At 44.7% G+C, this 18,966-nt stretch overlaps 1 protein-coding gene and 1 long non-coding RNA gene across 2 annotated transcripts; one reads left to right on the top strand and one right to left on the bottom strand.

The window, feature by feature from the left end:
* Positions 1–12,363: 12,363 nt before the first annotated feature.
* Positions 12,364–15,556, bottom strand: CCN2 (cellular communication network factor 2). Its single transcript, XM_030023282.2, has 5 exons — positions 15,208–15,556; positions 14,871–15,093; positions 14,464–14,715; positions 14,019–14,230; positions 12,364–13,691 (listed from the first exon to the last, which is right to left on the bottom strand). Exons 1-5 carry the CDS (start codon positions 15,256–15,258, stop codon positions 13,395–13,397), a joined length of 1,035 nt encoding a protein of 344 aa, XP_029879142.1. The 5' UTR covers positions 15,259–15,556; the 3' UTR covers positions 12,364–13,394.
* Positions 15,557–16,025: 469 nt separating this feature from the next.
* LOC115345067 lies at positions 16,026–18,619 on the top strand. Its single transcript, XR_003924710.1, has 2 exons — positions 16,026–16,101; positions 16,186–18,619. It is a non-coding gene; the product is annotated as an uncharacterized LOC115345067 (long non-coding RNA).
* Positions 18,620–18,966: the final 347 nt, after the last annotated feature.

Below are 18,966 nucleotides of genomic sequence, written 5' to 3'. Positions count from 1 at the left end.
TGCCCATCGTATCACTCTGGGGTGGATGCTCAGGGGTGACAGCACTGTGAGGGACCTCTCCTCTGCAGGGTCACAGGGCAGCTGCTGCAACACTCTGTGCCCACAGTGGCACCGCTAATGAGGTTAGGAAACCATCCCAGGGCTCACGATGAGCGCTATACTCGGCTCTTTTACTGCCGTGCTGTGGTAAACTGTTTTTACTCCTCTGAGGAGTTCAGGGACAGAGTTAGCATGAGCCCAGCAACTTACTAAAGCAGAAGTTTCCAAATATTTTTGTTTGGATACCACCACTGCCAGTGGCAGCAGCAGCAATGTCTCCTGCTTACCCTTGTACACCCTGGGAGGTGTTGGAGCACCACACTGAGGTGCCTTGTGTATCGTGAGCAGTACGTCTACCATAGTTTGGGAACCTCTATGTTACAGGAAACCAGTCCAGGTTTGGCATCCTGTGACTCAGACTCCCTTGGAAAGGAGTCGAGTCCCTCACTGAACTGCTGTGAGTCACCACACTGGCCTTGAGCCTCAGGAAGGGCTGCTATGGAGACCGTGGACAAACTTGCAATAATTATGGAAGCCTGGCAACAGATTTTAGAGGATGCCATTGCAAATTATCATATTCCTCTTCAGCCACAACATGTGTTAAATTTGTGTTGCCCTTTATTGCAGGTTTAGTCCTTTCTATTTTTATTTGTTTTATTTCAGCAGGGAGACTACAGCCTACAGCGGGATGGAAAAATTTTGAGTGGCCCCAAAGCTCCTGACTGATCTCCCCCTGATCAAATGACAGCGGAAGGGCCCTTTCGTCATGCCTATGAGGCATATATGCATGGCTGAAAGTCAGTCTAGATGGTATGAGACTCTGTGTTCATGGCACTCTGGCAAAACTGCGCTTCAGCACCAGCCTCTGCCTGGGGCTTGAAAGAGAATTTGTTTGTCTCTTTGTATCTCTCTGTGCTGGAGGCCTTACCTTTGCCACTCTGCGTCTTTACTGGAGCTTTGAATTTGTGGGTGGCAAAAAGTGTGCTGCTTGAGGGTGATGAATTCGCTTTTAAATCTTGTACCTGCTGGCTGCATAAGTTGGTACAGTTCACTACAGAATTTTAATTATACTCTTTGTTATAGTGCTGTATATATGTTTAAAACTGTACCTAGTCTCTTTAAACTGGAGAAAGGAATGACATACACTTGCTTCTGCTGTTCAAAATAAATTGTTTGGGGAGGTGCAAAGTTTAATAATCACGTATGGATGCATTTTACTTTAAACAAATACTGAATGCAACTGCATTTGCTGGTGATATCCGGCCCTCTTCTGGTCTAATCTGAGATAACTGGGAAAAGATCTGTTCTCTTCAGTGTACATTTTCTAAGGAAATATGGCCCTGGGACAGTAGAAATCCAGGCAAACCACCTGGAAAAGAATGGGCTTTCCTAGGCTTTTTATGAAATACTTCACATTCTTTTAATTAGCTAACACTCCTACTACAATTTTTAGACACCAGAGCACTGGGAGAACTCAATTACTGCCATGTAAAGAATAAAAAAAATTCTGTGGAAGGTGGTTATGCTACGACTTCCTATGACTGAGGAAGGTTTTTTTCATATAAATTATTGTATATCCTGTGTATCAGACATGCCAGTGGAACTTATTACACTGCAGATGTTAACACTTTTCTTTCCTTGTACAAATGAGCTAAAATCACATAAATGTGCATTGCTAACTCCCACTGCTGGCTTCAGCGGAGCAAAAATGCAGTGTGACTCTGTATCAACCACTTCATCACTGGGGGGAATAACTGTTCTAGGGATATCTTGCAGAAATGGATGTAATCTTGGAGCTTACATAATATAAACCAGGTTGTCCACAGCTTTCTGCAAAAAAAAAGGAAAACCAAAACCAGCAAAAGCATGAGCCCAGACCCCTTGCCCCCATATACTGCAAGATCAGAACACACTGCAGCCAAAATAGCCTGATTCAAACTGGAGAGGTGGGGTATTCTGGCAATGAACACTCATGACTTCAGAGGAAAGTCAGCTAATGGACTGAGTGGTAAAGACTGTATTTTATTAAGTCAACAAATTTGGCTGCAGATCTCAAGTTCCAGAGGACAGGACTTGGACTGATACACTGTTCACATGGAGGAGAGAAGAGTTTTAGCTTGATTGGACATTTCTCAGTATGTATAAAGGGCAAAGCAAACAAATTTGGGAAGATCAGAAAACACCTTGAGGAAGGCGGCACCAATTGTTAGACACACCCACTAGCTGGCTCTAAGTCCTTATCAGGAATGTCTGTTAAATTGACTTGCAGGCTCCATAGCTTTGTCATCTGAGGGCATAGATAGCTGCACCTCTGGGAAAACTGTTGGTCACAGCCATTCAGATTCAGCATCTGATGAAAGTTGTGTTCAATATGCATAGCTTCTTGATGTGTAGCTCTTTGAATACAGAAAGTGTGGAGATTCCTACAACGTCCAGAATGAATCCTTTGCAAAGCAAGGAGAATTTGTCAAAGCATCATCCATGCCAAAAGAAAGCTTACGAAAGATGGACATTTTTTTACATTAAAGACATGATGGTCAATCCAAAGTATGACAAGAAAATGGCATGTGGAGCTTAATACCAGAGTCCACAACAGTCACTGAGTTGTAAATATTTCAGCAAGACTGCAACTGTTCCATTACTGAAAGGGCATCAGAAGAGGGGTAGTGCTTTAGGAATTGGAGGGAATGGCTCTATTAATTGACAACAACCACATGGCTATTTAAAAAAGAAAAATTAACCAGAAACCTGGTTTGGCCTAAAAGACTTGGATAAATATGTAAAAAGGAAACATTTTCAACTATTAATAAGAAGATAAATTTGGGGGACTTGGTAGATGGCAAACACCTCCTAAAGCCCCATCTTTGAAAACAGAACTTGCATTGATTTTAGCTCTCTCTTTGGAAGATGGTTTTCTCAGACACGTAATATATATGACAGATTTTGATGGTATAAGAGATGGCATTTTATGTAAGTGATGGTTTTGTTGGGGTGTGTGGATGATAAGAATTTCAAAGCTGTCCTGAAAACAACTAGAATAGCTGTGCTAAGGCTGAATTACAACACAAAATACTTAGGAGGGGAATATAGTGCTCGGGAGAGAAGTTAACCTAAACATGTTCTTCAACCTGCTTGGCTGGGCCACCACCTTTAACATGAAAATAACGGGGTAGAGGTATTTCTGTGTAAAGCAAACTATGTAAGGAAAAGTTTGGATTCTCAGACCAGCAACTTGAAAGCCATGCTTGTGCACAGGTAGTTACACGATGTAACTCTTGGGAGAGATTTAGAAGCTGAAGAATTTGATCAGTTAGGACCGGGCTGATGGTGAGCACAAAGCTGGGCTGTCCACAAGCCTTTCCAAGAAGGAGGCTAGCACTAGGCAAGAGAAGAGTTTTTTTTCTGACCCCAGCCTGACCCAGTGGTACTGATATCTCAAGGCCTCTGGGTCCTGCGCCAGGTCTGAGGCTCACTGACCAGTTCCAGCCAGGTTAGTTAAGAAGTCAATGGCAAAGGTCTGAAGGTCTGTGAAGATCCCGTGTTAAAAGTTGTTCACCTGGGAAAGGTCATGTGAGGAAACACATCTCTAAAAAGCCTCTTTTCTTTGCTCATGCAGAAGATGAGGTGCACAGTGCTTTTAAGGAGCAATGAAAGCAAATCTCAGGTGAATCTCTGGTTCTGAGTGACTTAAGAACAGCCAGTCCATTACTACTGCTATTGAATAAAGGTGTCATTCAAACAAGTTGTAAAATTATTCATATTTGTTTATGAAGGAAGTATATGCACCTAACAAACACCTGGCATTTCTTACCACTTCTTTGAGTCTAAAAGTAATGTAGGTGTCCATGTACCAGACTCTGCTCTGCACTTCAGTTGGGGGCCAGCTGCAGTAGGGAGGATCCAGAGGACAAGGCACAGCAGCCCTCTTGCCATTTGTATGTCCAAACCCATTTCACAGCATTGGATCTCAAGTAAAAAGCTGGATTGGAGATTTTTTTACAGTAGGTTTAGGTTAGATCCAGAGCATCAGACCCAAAGTCCTATTCATCAGACCAAACCTACACAAAATGGACACGACTCATTGTCTATGCATGCTGAAGTCATCAGGAGGGAAATGAGTTTCCCTTTCAACAATTTAACTCAAAGGCTTATTGTAACATAGTCAACTGGAAAAAGAGGTGCAATTATGTAAGGTAATTTCATGGATGTCTGACAGATCCCCAACACCTACGTGTGCATCCGTACCCACCTAAGGAGCAGAAGCAAGCCTTGCTTATCCTAAAACTTGGACCAGAGAAGGTTGATTAATTTCTAAGAGCCATGTGAGATAAAAAGCAAGACATTTAAAAATAAACTTTTTATTATTATTATCTTTAATAAATAAACCTCTCTTTCGGATTATTTTTCTGGGTACCTGCTAGTGACAAATATTGTGATGTATTGTTGTGATCTGTTCCTCCAGGATGGGTGCTCTTGGGAAGTCAGAGGAAGCCCAGGGAGGGTCTGCAAGGGGCTCCCGTTCTTCCAGCTCAAAGCATGGCAGCAGCCCGAAGCGGGAGAGAAAGGAGGTCAGCAAGACCTCATCCTGTGACTTGCAGCTCGTTCCAGAGGAGTCTTAATGGCACACTTGGGTGTTTTGTTTTCTGCATCTTTAGTATAGGTAACAATGATATGGAGAGTGTATAATCATATGTCTAAGTAATGCATGGTGCTCAGACAGACCTGTGTAGCTATTACTTTAATATTTTATGAGAAAATAGGAAATATTTCCTATATTCTAAACAAGTCTATGCTTAGCTCGCACCATCCTTCTTAACAAAATAGCACGAACTGTTTCAAGTGAGAAATGAGATGCCTAGCACCAAAAAGAGCATAATGAGCTCGTTTATCTTCATTTATACGAAGGCAAAGTTTGTACCTGGAGCAGGAGGTGCTGCAGCTGCAGAGCAGCCACACGGTGTCAGTGTGATGCAGAGAAAGAGCCCGGCCTGGTCCCCGGGCCCCGGCTCTCAGCCGGGCAGCCCCCAGCAGCAGAGCCCCACGCCAGCTGGGACCCGACGGGGCCGGTGTGGGACACAGCACAGGCTGTACTTGCTGTTTCAGGAGTCATTAGCCTGGTCCTGGTTCAGGTGGTGTAGCAAGTGCTATCTAGGTTAAATGTTAGAATATATTGCCGTACTTCCTACGTCATCTATTAACAGCATCATGTAACAGAAATTACATGCTCCAAAACTGCCTCTTCAAACAAGCAGTTTTTATCTAAATGCACTCATGAAATAAAATGACAGACCGACTTCTTTCCTCCTCCTTGTTTTGGAGAAGCAGACAGACAAAATACAGGTGCCAATGCACTATTCTTTACTTTCCGACTAAAGGACACGCTGTTTCTCTGCAACCCTGCTAGCCCACAAGTTGTCCTGGTGTGGATATACAGAGCACCAGAAAACTCAAAGACTGGTTTAATGAAGTCTAATAAAGAAGCTTAGAGATATCTTAGGCAAAACTGTTAACTATTTGGAACAAGAACCTGTTGCCTCTCACAATCAGCAGTCACCATACAGCACAAGGAGATTTTATCAGCCAGCATTACGGTTGCTTGTTTGGCTCTGCTCTTTGTTGAGAGGGCCATCATATATGTCTGTGTGTGGTTGCTAGCAAGTACACATGTTGTTTCTAAACTGTTTTGTGATAAGGTCTGTGGGGAATGCCATGCAGGAGCCAAAGAAAACATTACATAAACAGTCTCTAATTTGCTTTTCAGCTGTAGGAAATCAACGCACTCTTAAGGATAGAAGAGTCTTCCTTGATTTCTGCATGTAGAAAGTCTATTCATTCTTCATACAGAAACCAAGTTTTTACCCAGAGGGTGCTTGCACTCCAAAGGCTGGCTGTGCTTTCAAGTTTTGCCATGCTCATTATATACTTGCAGAAGTCAGAAAAGCCTGACCTAAAAATCCCATTTGTATAGTTTTCCAAAGGGTAAGATGAGCATACTCACATTTATAGAGTAGAATATTGTATATGACACATTTATATTATAACTGCAGCCTCATGAGAATAACTACATAATACAGAAAGCTACAATGGAGGTGTGTGTGCGCGTGCGTGCATGCTTCCATGCGTGTGTGTAAGGTTAGACCTCACAGGATATCCTTACACTAGATGTATCCCATGTTAACTAGCTCTGAGTCAGGTACTCTGGCTGTTAATTGAATGTGGGTAACATCGCCAATTCTTCTCTAATAGCATGTTGTTGGGTATCTAATCAAAGAACTGTAAAATAAAATGGCACTTCTACAGTGCTGTTTATTATTGCTAAGGAACATAAGGATGAGCAGCAATGCCGAGCATGTAACACAGCAAGCAAAGCCAAATGGTGCCTTCCTTTGCGATGCTGATCCCAGGTGTTTTCTCATAGGCATTAGCAATGCTGAGATCCATTCGAGATCACTGGCTGGGGCACATTCTGATCTATGTAGTGCTTTCCAAAGTGGCTACTTATTGGCTATAGAGCTGTGGCTGGAAGGATCAACGGAAGGAAAGAAATATTTAATTTATATGCCACCTTATAAAAATCTTCGCAGTCACACGCAGAAGAAAAATCTCAGTTGAGCAGAATCCCCCAGATAGGCAACTACAGCTACAATGCTGATGGGAAAACCCATGGAGAGACACTCATGGCAGTTCCCAAGATAAGGTGAGCTGGCCTTCTTCATTAACTCCTACCACATTAGATTTTAGAACCTTGATCAACTTATTGACCTTGGACTTTTTGACCTCAGAACAAGCCTAGAATTAGAACAATATGTATCAATGGAAAAGGCCGTATATGACTCTTTACATATTTCCATTGCTCTGCATATTTGCTCCCTTGCATACATGGTGTTCTTGAGAATTAAGTCAAAACAAATACTCTTTTCCACTGAGATCAATGAACTCTAACACTGACCTTCCTTAGGGTGGCAGAAATTGGAAGTTTGTGAAAAGAAGTATTTTCTTAGCAAGACTCTGTACTTTTACTCCCTGGCTTTACAGCATGTAGTGGTCCTCAACTATTCTCATGATTTTCATCAGATACGCATTTCTCTCTTGCTCTTGATTCACAGACAAGAAGGTGCAAATTTTGCACAGTGTTACCTTTCTTTCTTGCTCTTGTTGGCTGTGAAGCTGAACCCCAGAGGGATGGCCATCTGTTTAGCTGATCTGTTTTCTGTTGTTTTACCATTCCTCTCCTCCTGCCAGGCTCTCCACTTGGGGCTGGAGCTGTGTGATAGCAGAGCGCCATTACAGACGTCGTCTGGGCCATATCTGTCCTTGGATCAGTGGATGGCTCGGCACATGGGATGTAACCAAAGCCTGAGAGTTAGGGCAAAGTAAGTTCCTTCAGACCATGGTGTTGTGCCACATCACAAAGTCAATGTTGAAATGATCTCTCATCAGAAGACATCAAATGTCTTCTTTGGTGAAGAATAAAGACCTTTTTTTTTTAATTGCATGATTTAAGAAATACATAATTAAGAAAGCATAATTAACATCATATCATATCACAGTGTATTAAGATTATATCTAATACCTTCCCAGGTGTTACATTGTCTAAAGCTTGAACAGTATTTCAGATCTACTTTGAATCCTTCTCCATCCCATTCATTTACCAGATACTCTGGCTTATCACTTCCCTAGTACATTGTAATTTTAGCTGTTTACAGAATACTTTCCTGTGCAATTTATGCTGCTGCAAGTGCTTATTGTCCAGCAAATGCCCCAGGACCCAGCCTGTGTCCTCTTGGGAGCCTTCCCAGGCACACAGCCCTGTGCGGTTCCCCTGACATCGTACAGCCTCAGGACTTTGGGCCACAGGTGGTCTAAACCAGTGTGACTGCAGCTGTGTCAATTAGCTAGGCTGACCTAAGTCCTGAAAACCAGCTGAAAAGCTGGTTCTTAGCATTTAGCTCAGGAGCAGGAAAACATATTTCATAGCTGCTGAAAGCTGTTAAATACCTGCTTTTAATAGGACTAATTTAAAACAACAAACATTTCTTTGGATTGTGCATTTCTTTCAGTGGCCCAATTAATGGGGCTGAGTAATGAATGGAGGCACCACTGGATTGTGTTTACACTGCAGTACCGTGTTAGCAACCTTTTGGTCCTGCTCGCAAGGCTGTAAAATGCTTTGTTCCTCACAGCATAAACACTATTATACTACTATTAGGGTTGGACTTACTTACCATTAAGCAAACGTAAATACTCCTGCATTTGGCACTGCCCCAATAACAGACAGGAGCTGAGGAATGCTGCCACAATACACAGTCAGATGCTTCTGGGGGGACTTTTCAGAATTGTCCCAAATTCACTTCTCTGAGGGTGTGGGCTTGGACCAGCACAGAGAAGAGCTGCAACAGCCAGGGCTAGCGGTAATGACTGCAAGCAGTTGTTCTCTGATGCAGGAGCAATGCAGGATCATGCAGTGGACATGGGACCTTAGTCATGCTTCTATGCTCTGTTCAAATGCTAAATGTGTTGAAGGCTTTAGTACAGTTTGGGAACAGGTTCCTTGAAGAAATTCCTGGTATTTCCTGGTTCCAGGCAGGCTGAAAAACACTGTGAGAATGTGGTGGCTTTTGGTATGTCCATTTATGGGCATGAATCAAAGGAACTGCAGGGAGGAAAAAAAGTGGAAAATGAGAGGAAAAATAAGTTAACTGAGCTACTTCCTCTCTCGGATTCTTCTTGGGTTTTGGGCAAAGCCTTACACTGGTATTTCATCCCAACTACTCCTTGCTAACTACTTCCATATGTAGGCATAGTATAACATCAGTTAAAGCCACATTTAAGCACTGTTTTTAAAGAACTTAGGTTTTTGGTGGTAGGATGCAAAGTCAGAATGGTTGAATTATTATATGTTTAGGTAAGAATATTACTGTTCCTTCTTACATTTAATGTCCTTTTCAGTGTAATGGTACGAGTGCTTTCTTCAAGTGTGATGTCTGAAAAAGCTATGCTACATGAAAAAAAACTACAAATGATCTAGTTAAGAGTATGCTATTTCTAGTGGTGTCCAAAAGTCAGTTTTCTCAGCTGAGTCCCTGTCTTTGTGAGACAAACAACTGGATATTATTCAAAGACTTATTTGTTCCTGTGTGGTTATGGATCGTTAAAAGTGGCTCATTCTTGAAGAGTTTCTTAACTAGTGTCTTTTGGATGTTTCTTAGCTCTGAGGAATCTGACAAATTTCCATCTGGAGAGTAGAGCCTATTTCATATGAAAGGGCTATAATCCGTGTCTGTTGTTCACATCTGTATTGTGTTAGAAAGCTAAGCTGCAAATCCATGCAAAAGTGTTATGGTACAAAAAATCTGAAATACAACAGTTTAGAATTACTTCACAAATTATTTGATAGTCTAGTCTCCAGCCACCTTGAATTCCTGTTTAATGATTAATTGACTATCATTTATTAAATGACTATTGACTTCACAGTGGTCCTTTACCAACTGTATTATTAGTATTGCTGGAGATCCATTTTAAGGAGCTATTCATTTGAATGAATATACCTTCATATATGAATAAAATATTTTAAAAGTACAGTAGCAAACCTGCACAATAGGATTTTCTGAGGCTGCAAACATCCGAAAGCAGATTTCCAAAACAAGGTATTTTGGAAGGAATGTGAACCAACATTCTCTCCCACGTAAGTGACTTTGGACTTTTGAACTCAAGTTTTTATTCTTGCATCTATGCACCTTAGGCACAAAGAATGAAATCAGGAAACGCCTTTACGGTTGAAAGGCCCACATTTTAACCATCATTTAAGATGCCATAAATTCCACACAAGGGCTCCGTTTTCCCAGGATACCTTTAAAAGAAAGTCTTACAAACAGTATGATGCCTACCTACACCTCTAGGAGACCTTATAACAAAGTATTTAAATTTCTTTACCTTCAGAGATAAAACCTTCAGAGGTCTAGCACCTATGAAACGGTGTAAAATGCATGCTTCTGTCAGAAGACTACGTGTGTTCCTAGAAAAAAAAGGAGTGCGAATCATTATAATGCAGTGATAGCTGAGATTTATGATCCTTGATATGCTCAGGGGAGAGCAAAAACTTGCTAAACAGATTTGCATATGCAGCATACTTCCTTATTTTAATTCACACTGGCAACAGCAAACCACCATTAAAATATTCTGACAGGAGGCCTCTTCTGTCCTTCTCTGCTGGCCTGTGAAGGAGTGTGATAATTTGTCAGATGGCAGGCAAAGCAGCTGCATCACTGCATTACCAGGCAGGGAATAGGTTGTGGTCCCAAGTTGTTTTGGGGGAGCCCCTTTGTGAGTGTCTAATTACAGATGGCCTTTCTAAACTAAAGTACTGCTGCTGCTCTCTGGCCCTGTAGCCAGGCACAGCTGGTAGACAGTGCCAGGGGAGGCCACAGTGCTGTGCAGCTTAGGTGTCTGAGATACAGCCCACGCTGCCAAGGACTGGCAACAGAACCTGAATCTCATGAGCTGGTCACGAGGCTCAAGAGATTGATGCTATAAGGAATGGCTATTCATTATAATGTCTGATATCAATTTGTAAAAGAACGCAGGGCAGAGTTGTTAATGAACGGGCTTGAGCAGCATCATAAACACCCTATCTCTTAAGGGCATTAATCCCAACCTGCCAGGTATATTGCACTTCTTTCTGTTCTTCTGATCATGAGAGCTTCTATAGTGATGGCTATAAAGTCCACATACATCCTGTCCTTGCTGGAACTAGAAATGAGAGTTTTCTTTTTATTTGGGGGTGGAGCCACAGAAGCAGTTGGACAACCGGTGCTTGTGGTTGTATGAGCGTTTGAAATGTTTCCAGGGTGAACTGAACAGCTGCATCATATTCATAACCTGAAAAAAGGAAGAAAAAGGAAAAAAAAAAAAGGAGAGAGAGAAAAAATGCTGGAGATTCTCAAGGAGTTTAAGAGCCAGAGGCTACCCAAAACTATTTCATATGGGACACAGAAAGCCACTTCCTCATGCCAGGAGAATTCCTCGTATTTTTTAGAGGAAGGGGAAATGCTTCTATGGCCTTGTGCAAAGCCTGGTGAGGCCACTGGCAAGACTCCCATTGACTTTCCATTAGTTTAGGACTCTGTTGTCCGTCATTAGTCAAAGCTGGTGTTACACCGATTTGCTGCTAATGCTAACTGAAATCAACAGGATTGGAAGGTTCTCAGGAAGGATGGACATTTTTGTAAGCTAACACTCTTTCACCATCAGGAAATTCCAGATTGAACTTGTTTGCCTGAAAAGGATTCTTGTTGGAGAGTACATGTTTTTTCTGAAAACAAGAACTAATGCTTCTAGATCAAAGGTTAATTTTAAATTCAAAGAATCCCCTTGTCTTAATAAATGGACAAAAAAAAGTCTGTTATTAATGTAGGACCTAGCACAGGACTGAAGCTTTCCTTTTAGATTTAGGGGGGTGAGGCAAGTCACTCGCAACTGTCCTTCTATTGTTTTTTTGTTTATCTGAGAAGATGTTTGGACCATTATCAAAATGTGTAGCTCCTACTTCTCATCTGTGGGCCTGCAAGAGTTTGAAGCAATGGACACTTTAGACAGAACTGTCACGTCAAATTATTTGCCCCGGTCATCAAGTAGGAAGATAGCCCAGGTGTTTGCCATCAAAGTTCAGTGCTCTGTCTACCACACCATACTAAGGTCTTAATTCAAGTAAAACCACATCTAAGTTAGCCCTGCTCTGCATGAAGGTTAAATCAGAAGATCTTAAAGAGGCCCCTTCCAACCTGTGTTATTCTGTGATTTTTACAATACAACTCACTAGATCTTCAATGAGAATTTTACCAAATTTTGGACTTCTGGATTTGACTCTAGTCAGGAGCCACTTCAATGCAGATACTTTAAAAACATTTTCCTTGCCTTAGTTGAAAACAAATCATAACCAGTGGAACACTCCAATGAAATTAAAACATGTGGCATGGTATATTACGGCAGGAGTTGAATACTATGGTGACCAGCTGGCTCATTTTAAAGCCACCACATGTGATGCACGAGGAACCTGCTGCACTTTCTAATGCAATACTTGGCTTGGCAAAGCAAACCTGCCCCTGCCCTCCATTCTGAATTCAGACGAGTAACAAACTACAGTTGGTTCACTAGCAACAGAATAAGTAACCATAAATCATTAGCTTATTCATAAGCACATGTGCTTCTGGACAAAAACCCCACCATGCATTACTTGATTTTCATCTAGTGCAAAGCCAAGCCCTTTTAAGAATATGTAAAGGAATAGTGAAGACTAAAGGTAAATGAAATACCAAGCCATTTATATAAAAAATATAAATACTTTATTTTCAACTAAAAAGGTGCAAACATGTAACTTTTGGTCACACTTCTCAACAAATAAACTGTCCAAAAAGAGCCATAGTCAAAGAAAGAAACAAATGCTCAAGTGGAAAGACTGATGAGCTACAGAAGAGCCACTTTTCTTAAAGCCACTTGTCCAATAAAGTGGAGTAAATGTATTTTGCCAGATGAATGCTTTGTAAGGATGCAGGCACCTCAACTCTAACAATCTCCATCGTGATCTCAACTCACCATTTGGCCCTATCTGAACAATTTCCACTAGAGTATCTACTTCATGCTTTGAATGCATTGTCAAACAAGCTTTAAATCCTACCTACCTTGTTCCAAAAAAGAAGGCTATCATTGAAATTTCAAAGCATTAAACAAAGGCACAAAACTTTAAATTAATTTAGATAACTGTACAAATATATATACACACAGTATTTACAATATTAATAAGAAGTAGCTTGTTACAGGTAAATTAACTGCCACAAGCTGTCCAGTCTAATAGACATGATTCTGATTCTTGTTGACCAAGCCATATGAATCAGAGTGTCAGAGCTGAAACATTACTGTCCTGACTAACAGAACACCTTCTACTTAGCATGTTGCTGGGTGAGGGTTTGCATCCCAGCTGTTGCTGTCACTAAACCAGCACCAGCAAATACGCTAAGGGTCTCCTTCTCAATTGCACTACTAGATGAAGCATGCTGTACCACATTAAGGGAACATTTGCTTGAATCTGCTTTTCCTGCCTATTTCCCTTAACCCCTTCACACCACCTCATGAACAACATGTTCTGAAGCTGTGTCTTGCTGTGGTCCCACTGTCCGTTTTACGTTCTTCAAACCACCATGTGGGGTCAGTAGAAAAATTGTCTTAAGTCACATGGAGCAGTTTGTTGAAATTTAAAAAAAAAAAAACTGATTTAAATACCTTGTGCTATTGAATCATGTTTACAAAATGAGATGCAAATCAGTTCAAGTTGAGAATCTAGTTAGCGTCTCCTTCTGGCTTTATGCCATGTCTCCATACATCTTTCTGTAGTACAGAGACTCAAAGATGTCATTGTCTCCCGGGCAGTTGTAGTGGCACGCACAGGTCTTGATGAACATCATTTTCCTTTTCATGATCTCCCCGTCAGGGCACTTGAACTCCACGGGGAGGGTGGCTGTTCTGTGGGGTGTGCAGCAGCGCCCGTCAGTGCAGACACCACAGAACTTAGCTCTGTAGGTCTTCACGCTGGTGCAGCCAGACAGCTCAAACTTGATGGGCTTGGAGATTTTGGGGGTGCGAATGCACTTTTTGCCTTTCTGTCAGGATATAAGTGAATACAAAATGTTTAGAAGGTAGGCTTTCACGCAGCACTAAGCTTGCAAGCTAAGGGCAAGGAGACACGCTAATCCTTATTATATTTCCATTAGGCAAGAGTGTCTTACATAGTGCCATAATACAGCGCAAGAGAAAATTAAGGACATTTAATTGTAAACTATTCACCGCTGGGGCAAAACTCAAATTGGAAGGTGAGCCACTTGAAACTGACTACCTGTCAGAACTGTGCATTTTTTGGTAAGACACTGGGTTTTTGCTAGTGGACGGAAGCATCCTCATAGATCATACATAAAGATGAGACTATTTACCTTGATGTTCTCTTCCAGGTCTGCTTCGCAAGGTCTGACCATGCAGAGTCTGCTCTGTTTCTCAAGTCTGCAGAAGGCATTATCATTGGTGACCCTGGTTGAGATGCCCATGCCACAGGTCTTGGAGCAAGCACTCCATTCCGTGGTCTGAACCAGGCAGTTGGCACGCATCATTGTCGGGTCTGGACCATAAGTGTCTTCCAGTCTGTAGGCTGCAGGAGACAGACAAGCCAGATGAGACCACTGCCTGACCTCATGCCCTGCTAAAGGCTCTCTTCCGTTTCCTGAGAAATTCAAGCAGCCACACTTATCTGTGGGATGACTCCACTTACTGCAGCGCTCTAGCTGCCAGGGTGCTCCACGTCAACCCGTCCCACCGCCTTCAACCTCCATGCAGGGTGCCTCTTCCCCCCAGGCTGCCATCCGCAGAGGGACCCCCACTCACCAGCGAGAGCAGGTCCCACGGCGGTCTGCTCTTTGGCCTCGTCGCAGACCCACTCCTCGCAGCACTTGCCAGGGAGCTTCACCCGGCGCGGGTAGGGGCAGTCGGGGCTGGGCAGGAGGACGTCCATGCTGCAGAGGGGCACGCAGCCCACCGCCCCGTCCAGGCAGGTGCACTGGTACTTGCAGCTGCTCTGGAAGGACTCCCCGCTCCGGTACACCATGCCGCCGAAGACGCACGGGGCTCCGTCCCGAGCTGCGAGGAGCAGGAGGCGGAGGGTGAGGCGGAGGGGGAGGCGGGCGGGTGCTGGCAGCGAGGCCGGGCCGCAGCCCCGGCTTCCCCCTTCCCTGGCCCCCAGCCCGGCAGGCCCCCGTCCCCCCCGGCCGGCGGCAGCCCCGGCCCCCACTCACCGGTGCAGACGCCGATCCTGCGGTTGGCGGGGGAGCCGAAGTCGCAGAAGAGTCCCTTGTGGTGGTCGCAGGGGTCGCGCTCGGTGCAGAGCTCGCCCAGCTGCTTGGCGCAGACGCGGCAGCAGCCGCAGCCGTCGGGCACCAGGGAGACGCCGGCGGGGCAGGTGGGGCCGGGCCCCGCGCCGCACTGGCACTGCCCGCTGCACTCCTGGCCCTGCGCCTCCTGCAAGCGGCGGGGGGAGGAGAGAGAGAGAGAGAGAGAGAGGGGCGTCAGGGCCGCCGCCGGGACCGCGCCGGCCGGGCCGGGGGTGGCGGCGCCGCGGGCGGCGGCACTTACCGGGCTGAGGAGGGCGAGGAGAAGGGCTACGGCGAAGCTGGCGGGGGCCATCCCGCGGCGGTCGTCGGCTTGTGGGCGGCGCGGTGTCGGGCAGGCAGCGGCGTCGGGCTGCCCGGCGGAGGGGCGGTGAGGGGAGGTGAGCCGAGGTGAGGTGAGCAGAGGAGAGGAGAGGAGAGTTTCCCGCCGGGCGAGTCTCCTCAGCGGCGCTGCGCGGACGGGCCTGTCGTGGGCGGTGGGCCGGCGGGTGGCTGCTCGGTGCTGCGCTGCTCCGCTCTCCTCCGCTCCGCTCCTTCCGAGTCCGGCGGGAGAGCGGCTGTGTGACTGCGGAGTGCCGGGGCGGGCGCCCCTTTATACGCGGCGGCGGCGCGGCCTCGCCAATGGGCTGAATGGGGCCGCGGACAAACAGCGACATTCCGCGCATTCCTGCGCGCCGCGCCGCGCCGCCCGCCCCGCCCCGCGCCGCCGCCGCCGCCCCGGAGCGGCCCTGACCCCTGACTCCCGCATTCCTCCGTCTGCACCCCCCCCCCCCCCCATCTTTTTATTTTTCATCCTGATGTTTTTTAAACGTGAGTCACCTCCGCTGCCAGCGGCTCCCGGCCCCCCCCCCAACCCCCCGGCAGCGCGTTATTTCGAGGCGGGCGGCGGGTCCGGCGGGAAGGGGCGAGGGGGGCGGCGGGGCGGTTGCCAGGGGCGGCCGGGGGAATCCGCCGTTTCCCTTCCTCCGTTCTCCCCGCTCGCCCCTCGTCCCTCCCCCGGGCAGAGGGGACGGGAGGCGGGTGGTTTCGGGGGTGGCCCGAGCCCGCCGAGCTGCCCGGGGGCGGCCGGCCGGCGGGGCCCTCGCCTCGGGGTGCCCGGTGGCGAACGGTCCCGGCGCTTTGGTACCACCAAAAAAAGGTATAATTACGCTACCGGGTATAAATTGACTCTGTGTACCACTGAATCATACTGAATATTTGTAATGTGTTCCTTCCCTAATAGATGCTCTCTATGAATAGAGAGAGCGCCTATTTACTCTGAAATATTTGGCACAGCGGCCGGAGTCTGAAGCGTGGAAGAAGTGGCTATTATTTTCCCACTGCGTGTGTGCAGCTGTCATTTCTGAGCAACACGTTCCTCGCATATCCCTGCTTCCCAACCTTGCTGATGGTCCACCCCAGGATCGCAACAAGAAGAGGCTGGCATGCCACCGCACTCAGCCAAAACCTTAACGCTGTGGTTTGTATTTGACCGAACCCAAGACCTAAGCATTGTGGCTTGTATTGAATCATTGCAGATAACTGTTATGGTTTTCTTTTTCTTTTTTTTTTTTTTTTGTTTTTAACCAGGAGAATGGTTCTTCCCCCACCCCCCCATGTATCATTTGAATATTCAGTGATGTCATGTTGTTTGACCTCCGCTTTAACGCAAGGAATGCCAGCGTTTTGGCTTTTGACCTGTAGAAGTATGTTAGTGTTTAATGAGAGAGACCGGCTTAATGCATCTTATTAGGCAAACTGAAATCTGATGGACATCTTAAAAAGATACCATCTTTTGCATGGAGGCTTTCTCCCACTGCCATACCCCCCTTCTTTCCATCCTTCCATATGTAGGCATACTTCCACGCTATGATACAGCAATATGTATGCACCGGATTCTTGAGGGAAAAAGAAACATTTTCATGTAAAGCCTCAGTAGGATATATTGTACTGTAAAACTGTTATTTATATTCTGCCAGCACTGTACTTTGGCTGGTAAAGTCATTTGGATGTCATTTCTTCTACTTGAAACTCTCCATTAAAAGAAATTAAATTGGCTCTGAAAGAAAAAAAATAATCCCAGTAGAACAGTTATGGTAAACAATGTATGTTCCCATACCCATGAGGCCTCCTGAAATCTGTATTTACTTGAAGGACTCCAATGGCCTCAGTGCTGGGTAAATAATATGTGTACCAAACTATGTATGACATGCATACCAAAATGCAAATGTAACCAGGTAAACAGAATGCCTTTTTTAAATGCCTAAATATGGTAGGAGAACATCAGAGAGAGAGAGAGAGGCTCTAGACATGTTTTATAACTTTCCATGTAAGAGGTTTTTTCAGAGAAACAATTTTATTAAACAAAACCTAAGAATCTCACTGACAGAAAAAGTATGTTTAAAAGTAACAAACCACCAGAAAGCCAGGAAATCCAAAATTAAAGGATAAATCTGTCCTAAGTCCTCACACTGCGGGCCAAGTGCAGCAAGCCCCATCCACTTGCTGCCCTGAGAAAAAAGACTTAAATAGGCATTTGGACTTCAGAACTAATTCTGGTCTTGGACCACTGTGAATCCGGCATTAGCCCACTGAATTACAAGTTGTACCAGCCCACGAAAGTGGGTAAGAATCACAGTCCATCAGGTTTTGCCTTTTTGTCATTTTGGTTTCTGTGCTGTTAGGTGTGACTCATCGGGTACCTCATTTGTGCATGTGTATGTACGCACAGGGGTGAAGGGAACCTGGAAGCAAAGGTGGTTCTTTCAGAGTCCAATCAGTCTTCAGCTTATCCTTTCTGATGACAATGTGTCATGGGTTGGAGAAGTACGTCTTGGCGTTGATGCATAAAATGGTTAAAATGCACTAATTTTGACTTCCATGCAGATGTTTATACAGCACATGCTTTTAAGATAGTATATTTTTTCTGCTGAAACTAGGAATTCAGTACACTGGCCTTGCAGACTTGTTTACACAGCTATATACGGTATGTGTGTGTCTACATCAGCTTCAGTTGGTATAGTTCCTTTGGTGAAGTCTTGTAAAATGTACAGGTGTGGATATGCTACATTCCTCTCTTGTGTTTTTCCTTCTTTTTTTTCCTCCTTCCCCCCCAAAAGTCACTTGATCAGGTATCAGACATACTGAAAACCTGGCAAGACTACAGGAAAGTGGCTAGACTTGGAGTGTTTGTGTACTTAAAGAAAGAATCTTGCACATTTTCAACTTTCAGTCACAGATATTTTTTTATAAGAGCAATTGGAGGTCTGAGCCAGCCCTCAAAGCGGAAATCAAAAGCTCCCAGAGAAACATACCCGAGGAATGTGAATCTGATCCAACAACCATACGCAATGCACATACAGTACTGTCAGTCTTATAGGAAGTCTTGCCATATATGGACATCTGGACCCTGAGCTGTTTATCATCGTGATAGGCTTGTAGCTGGCTTCAGACATTTCTGGCTTGCCTCAGGTTTAGTATGCCAATTAGTTCCTTTCCCAAAATGCTCACCAGGATATTTCTTAAAAATTGTAATAAATATATCTCAAAATCCTGAGAGGTCTAGTTAAAGTTACGTTAGTAGGCTTTTGCTTAAAATGCAGATTCCAAGCAAGACTTACTCTACTAGCTCAGAAATAGACACAGAATAAAAATAAAGAGATCTATTCCATCATGAATGTGGTTGCCTGGTATTTGTCTTTCTTAGAAGTCATCTGGTAACTTGTTCTGTGTGTCTGTAGGCATAGAAAGTGCTCTGAAGTAGACTACTTGCTGGACTTCTACTCATCCTTTTCTGGAGGGATGCGTGAGCTCGTGAATCAACAAAGGCGAAGCAAAATAGAAAACTACATTTCGCAGGAGCTGTCAAGCAAGTTATCCACGTTGTGCCATTTGTATTGCTTTGTTAGAGTGAGGCACGCGGTGCGAGCCTTCCACTTTGGAGCTGTGACAGTTCATATCAGCTAATCTTGCCAATGAGAGGCATTGGCTCTTCTCCAAAGTGAACCAGAATAAGAAGGCTGGG

This window comes from Aquila chrysaetos, chromosome 8 (assembly GCF_900496995.4).
Source record: "Aquila chrysaetos chrysaetos chromosome 8, bAquChr1.4, whole genome shotgun sequence".
Classification (NCBI taxonomy): domain Eukaryota; kingdom Metazoa; phylum Chordata; class Aves; order Accipitriformes; family Accipitridae; genus Aquila; species Aquila chrysaetos.
This window is presented reverse-complemented; position numbering and strand designations above follow the sequence as displayed.

Bases quoted from the DNA above. Each gene is read 5' to 3' on its own strand.
- CCN2 (XM_030023282.2), bottom strand. From the start codon at position 15,258: ATGGCCCCCGCCAGCTTCGCCGTAGCCCTTCTCCTCGCCCTCCTCAGC. The intron at 14,716-14,870 runs GTGAGTGGGGGC...TGCTCCTCGCAG, and splicing joins CAGGATCGGCGTCTGCACCG to CTCGGGACGGAGCCCCGTGC. The intron at 13,692-14,018 runs GTAAATAGTCTC...ATATCCTGACAG, and splicing joins ACCTGGAAGAGAACATCAAG to AAAGGCAAAAAGTGCATTCG.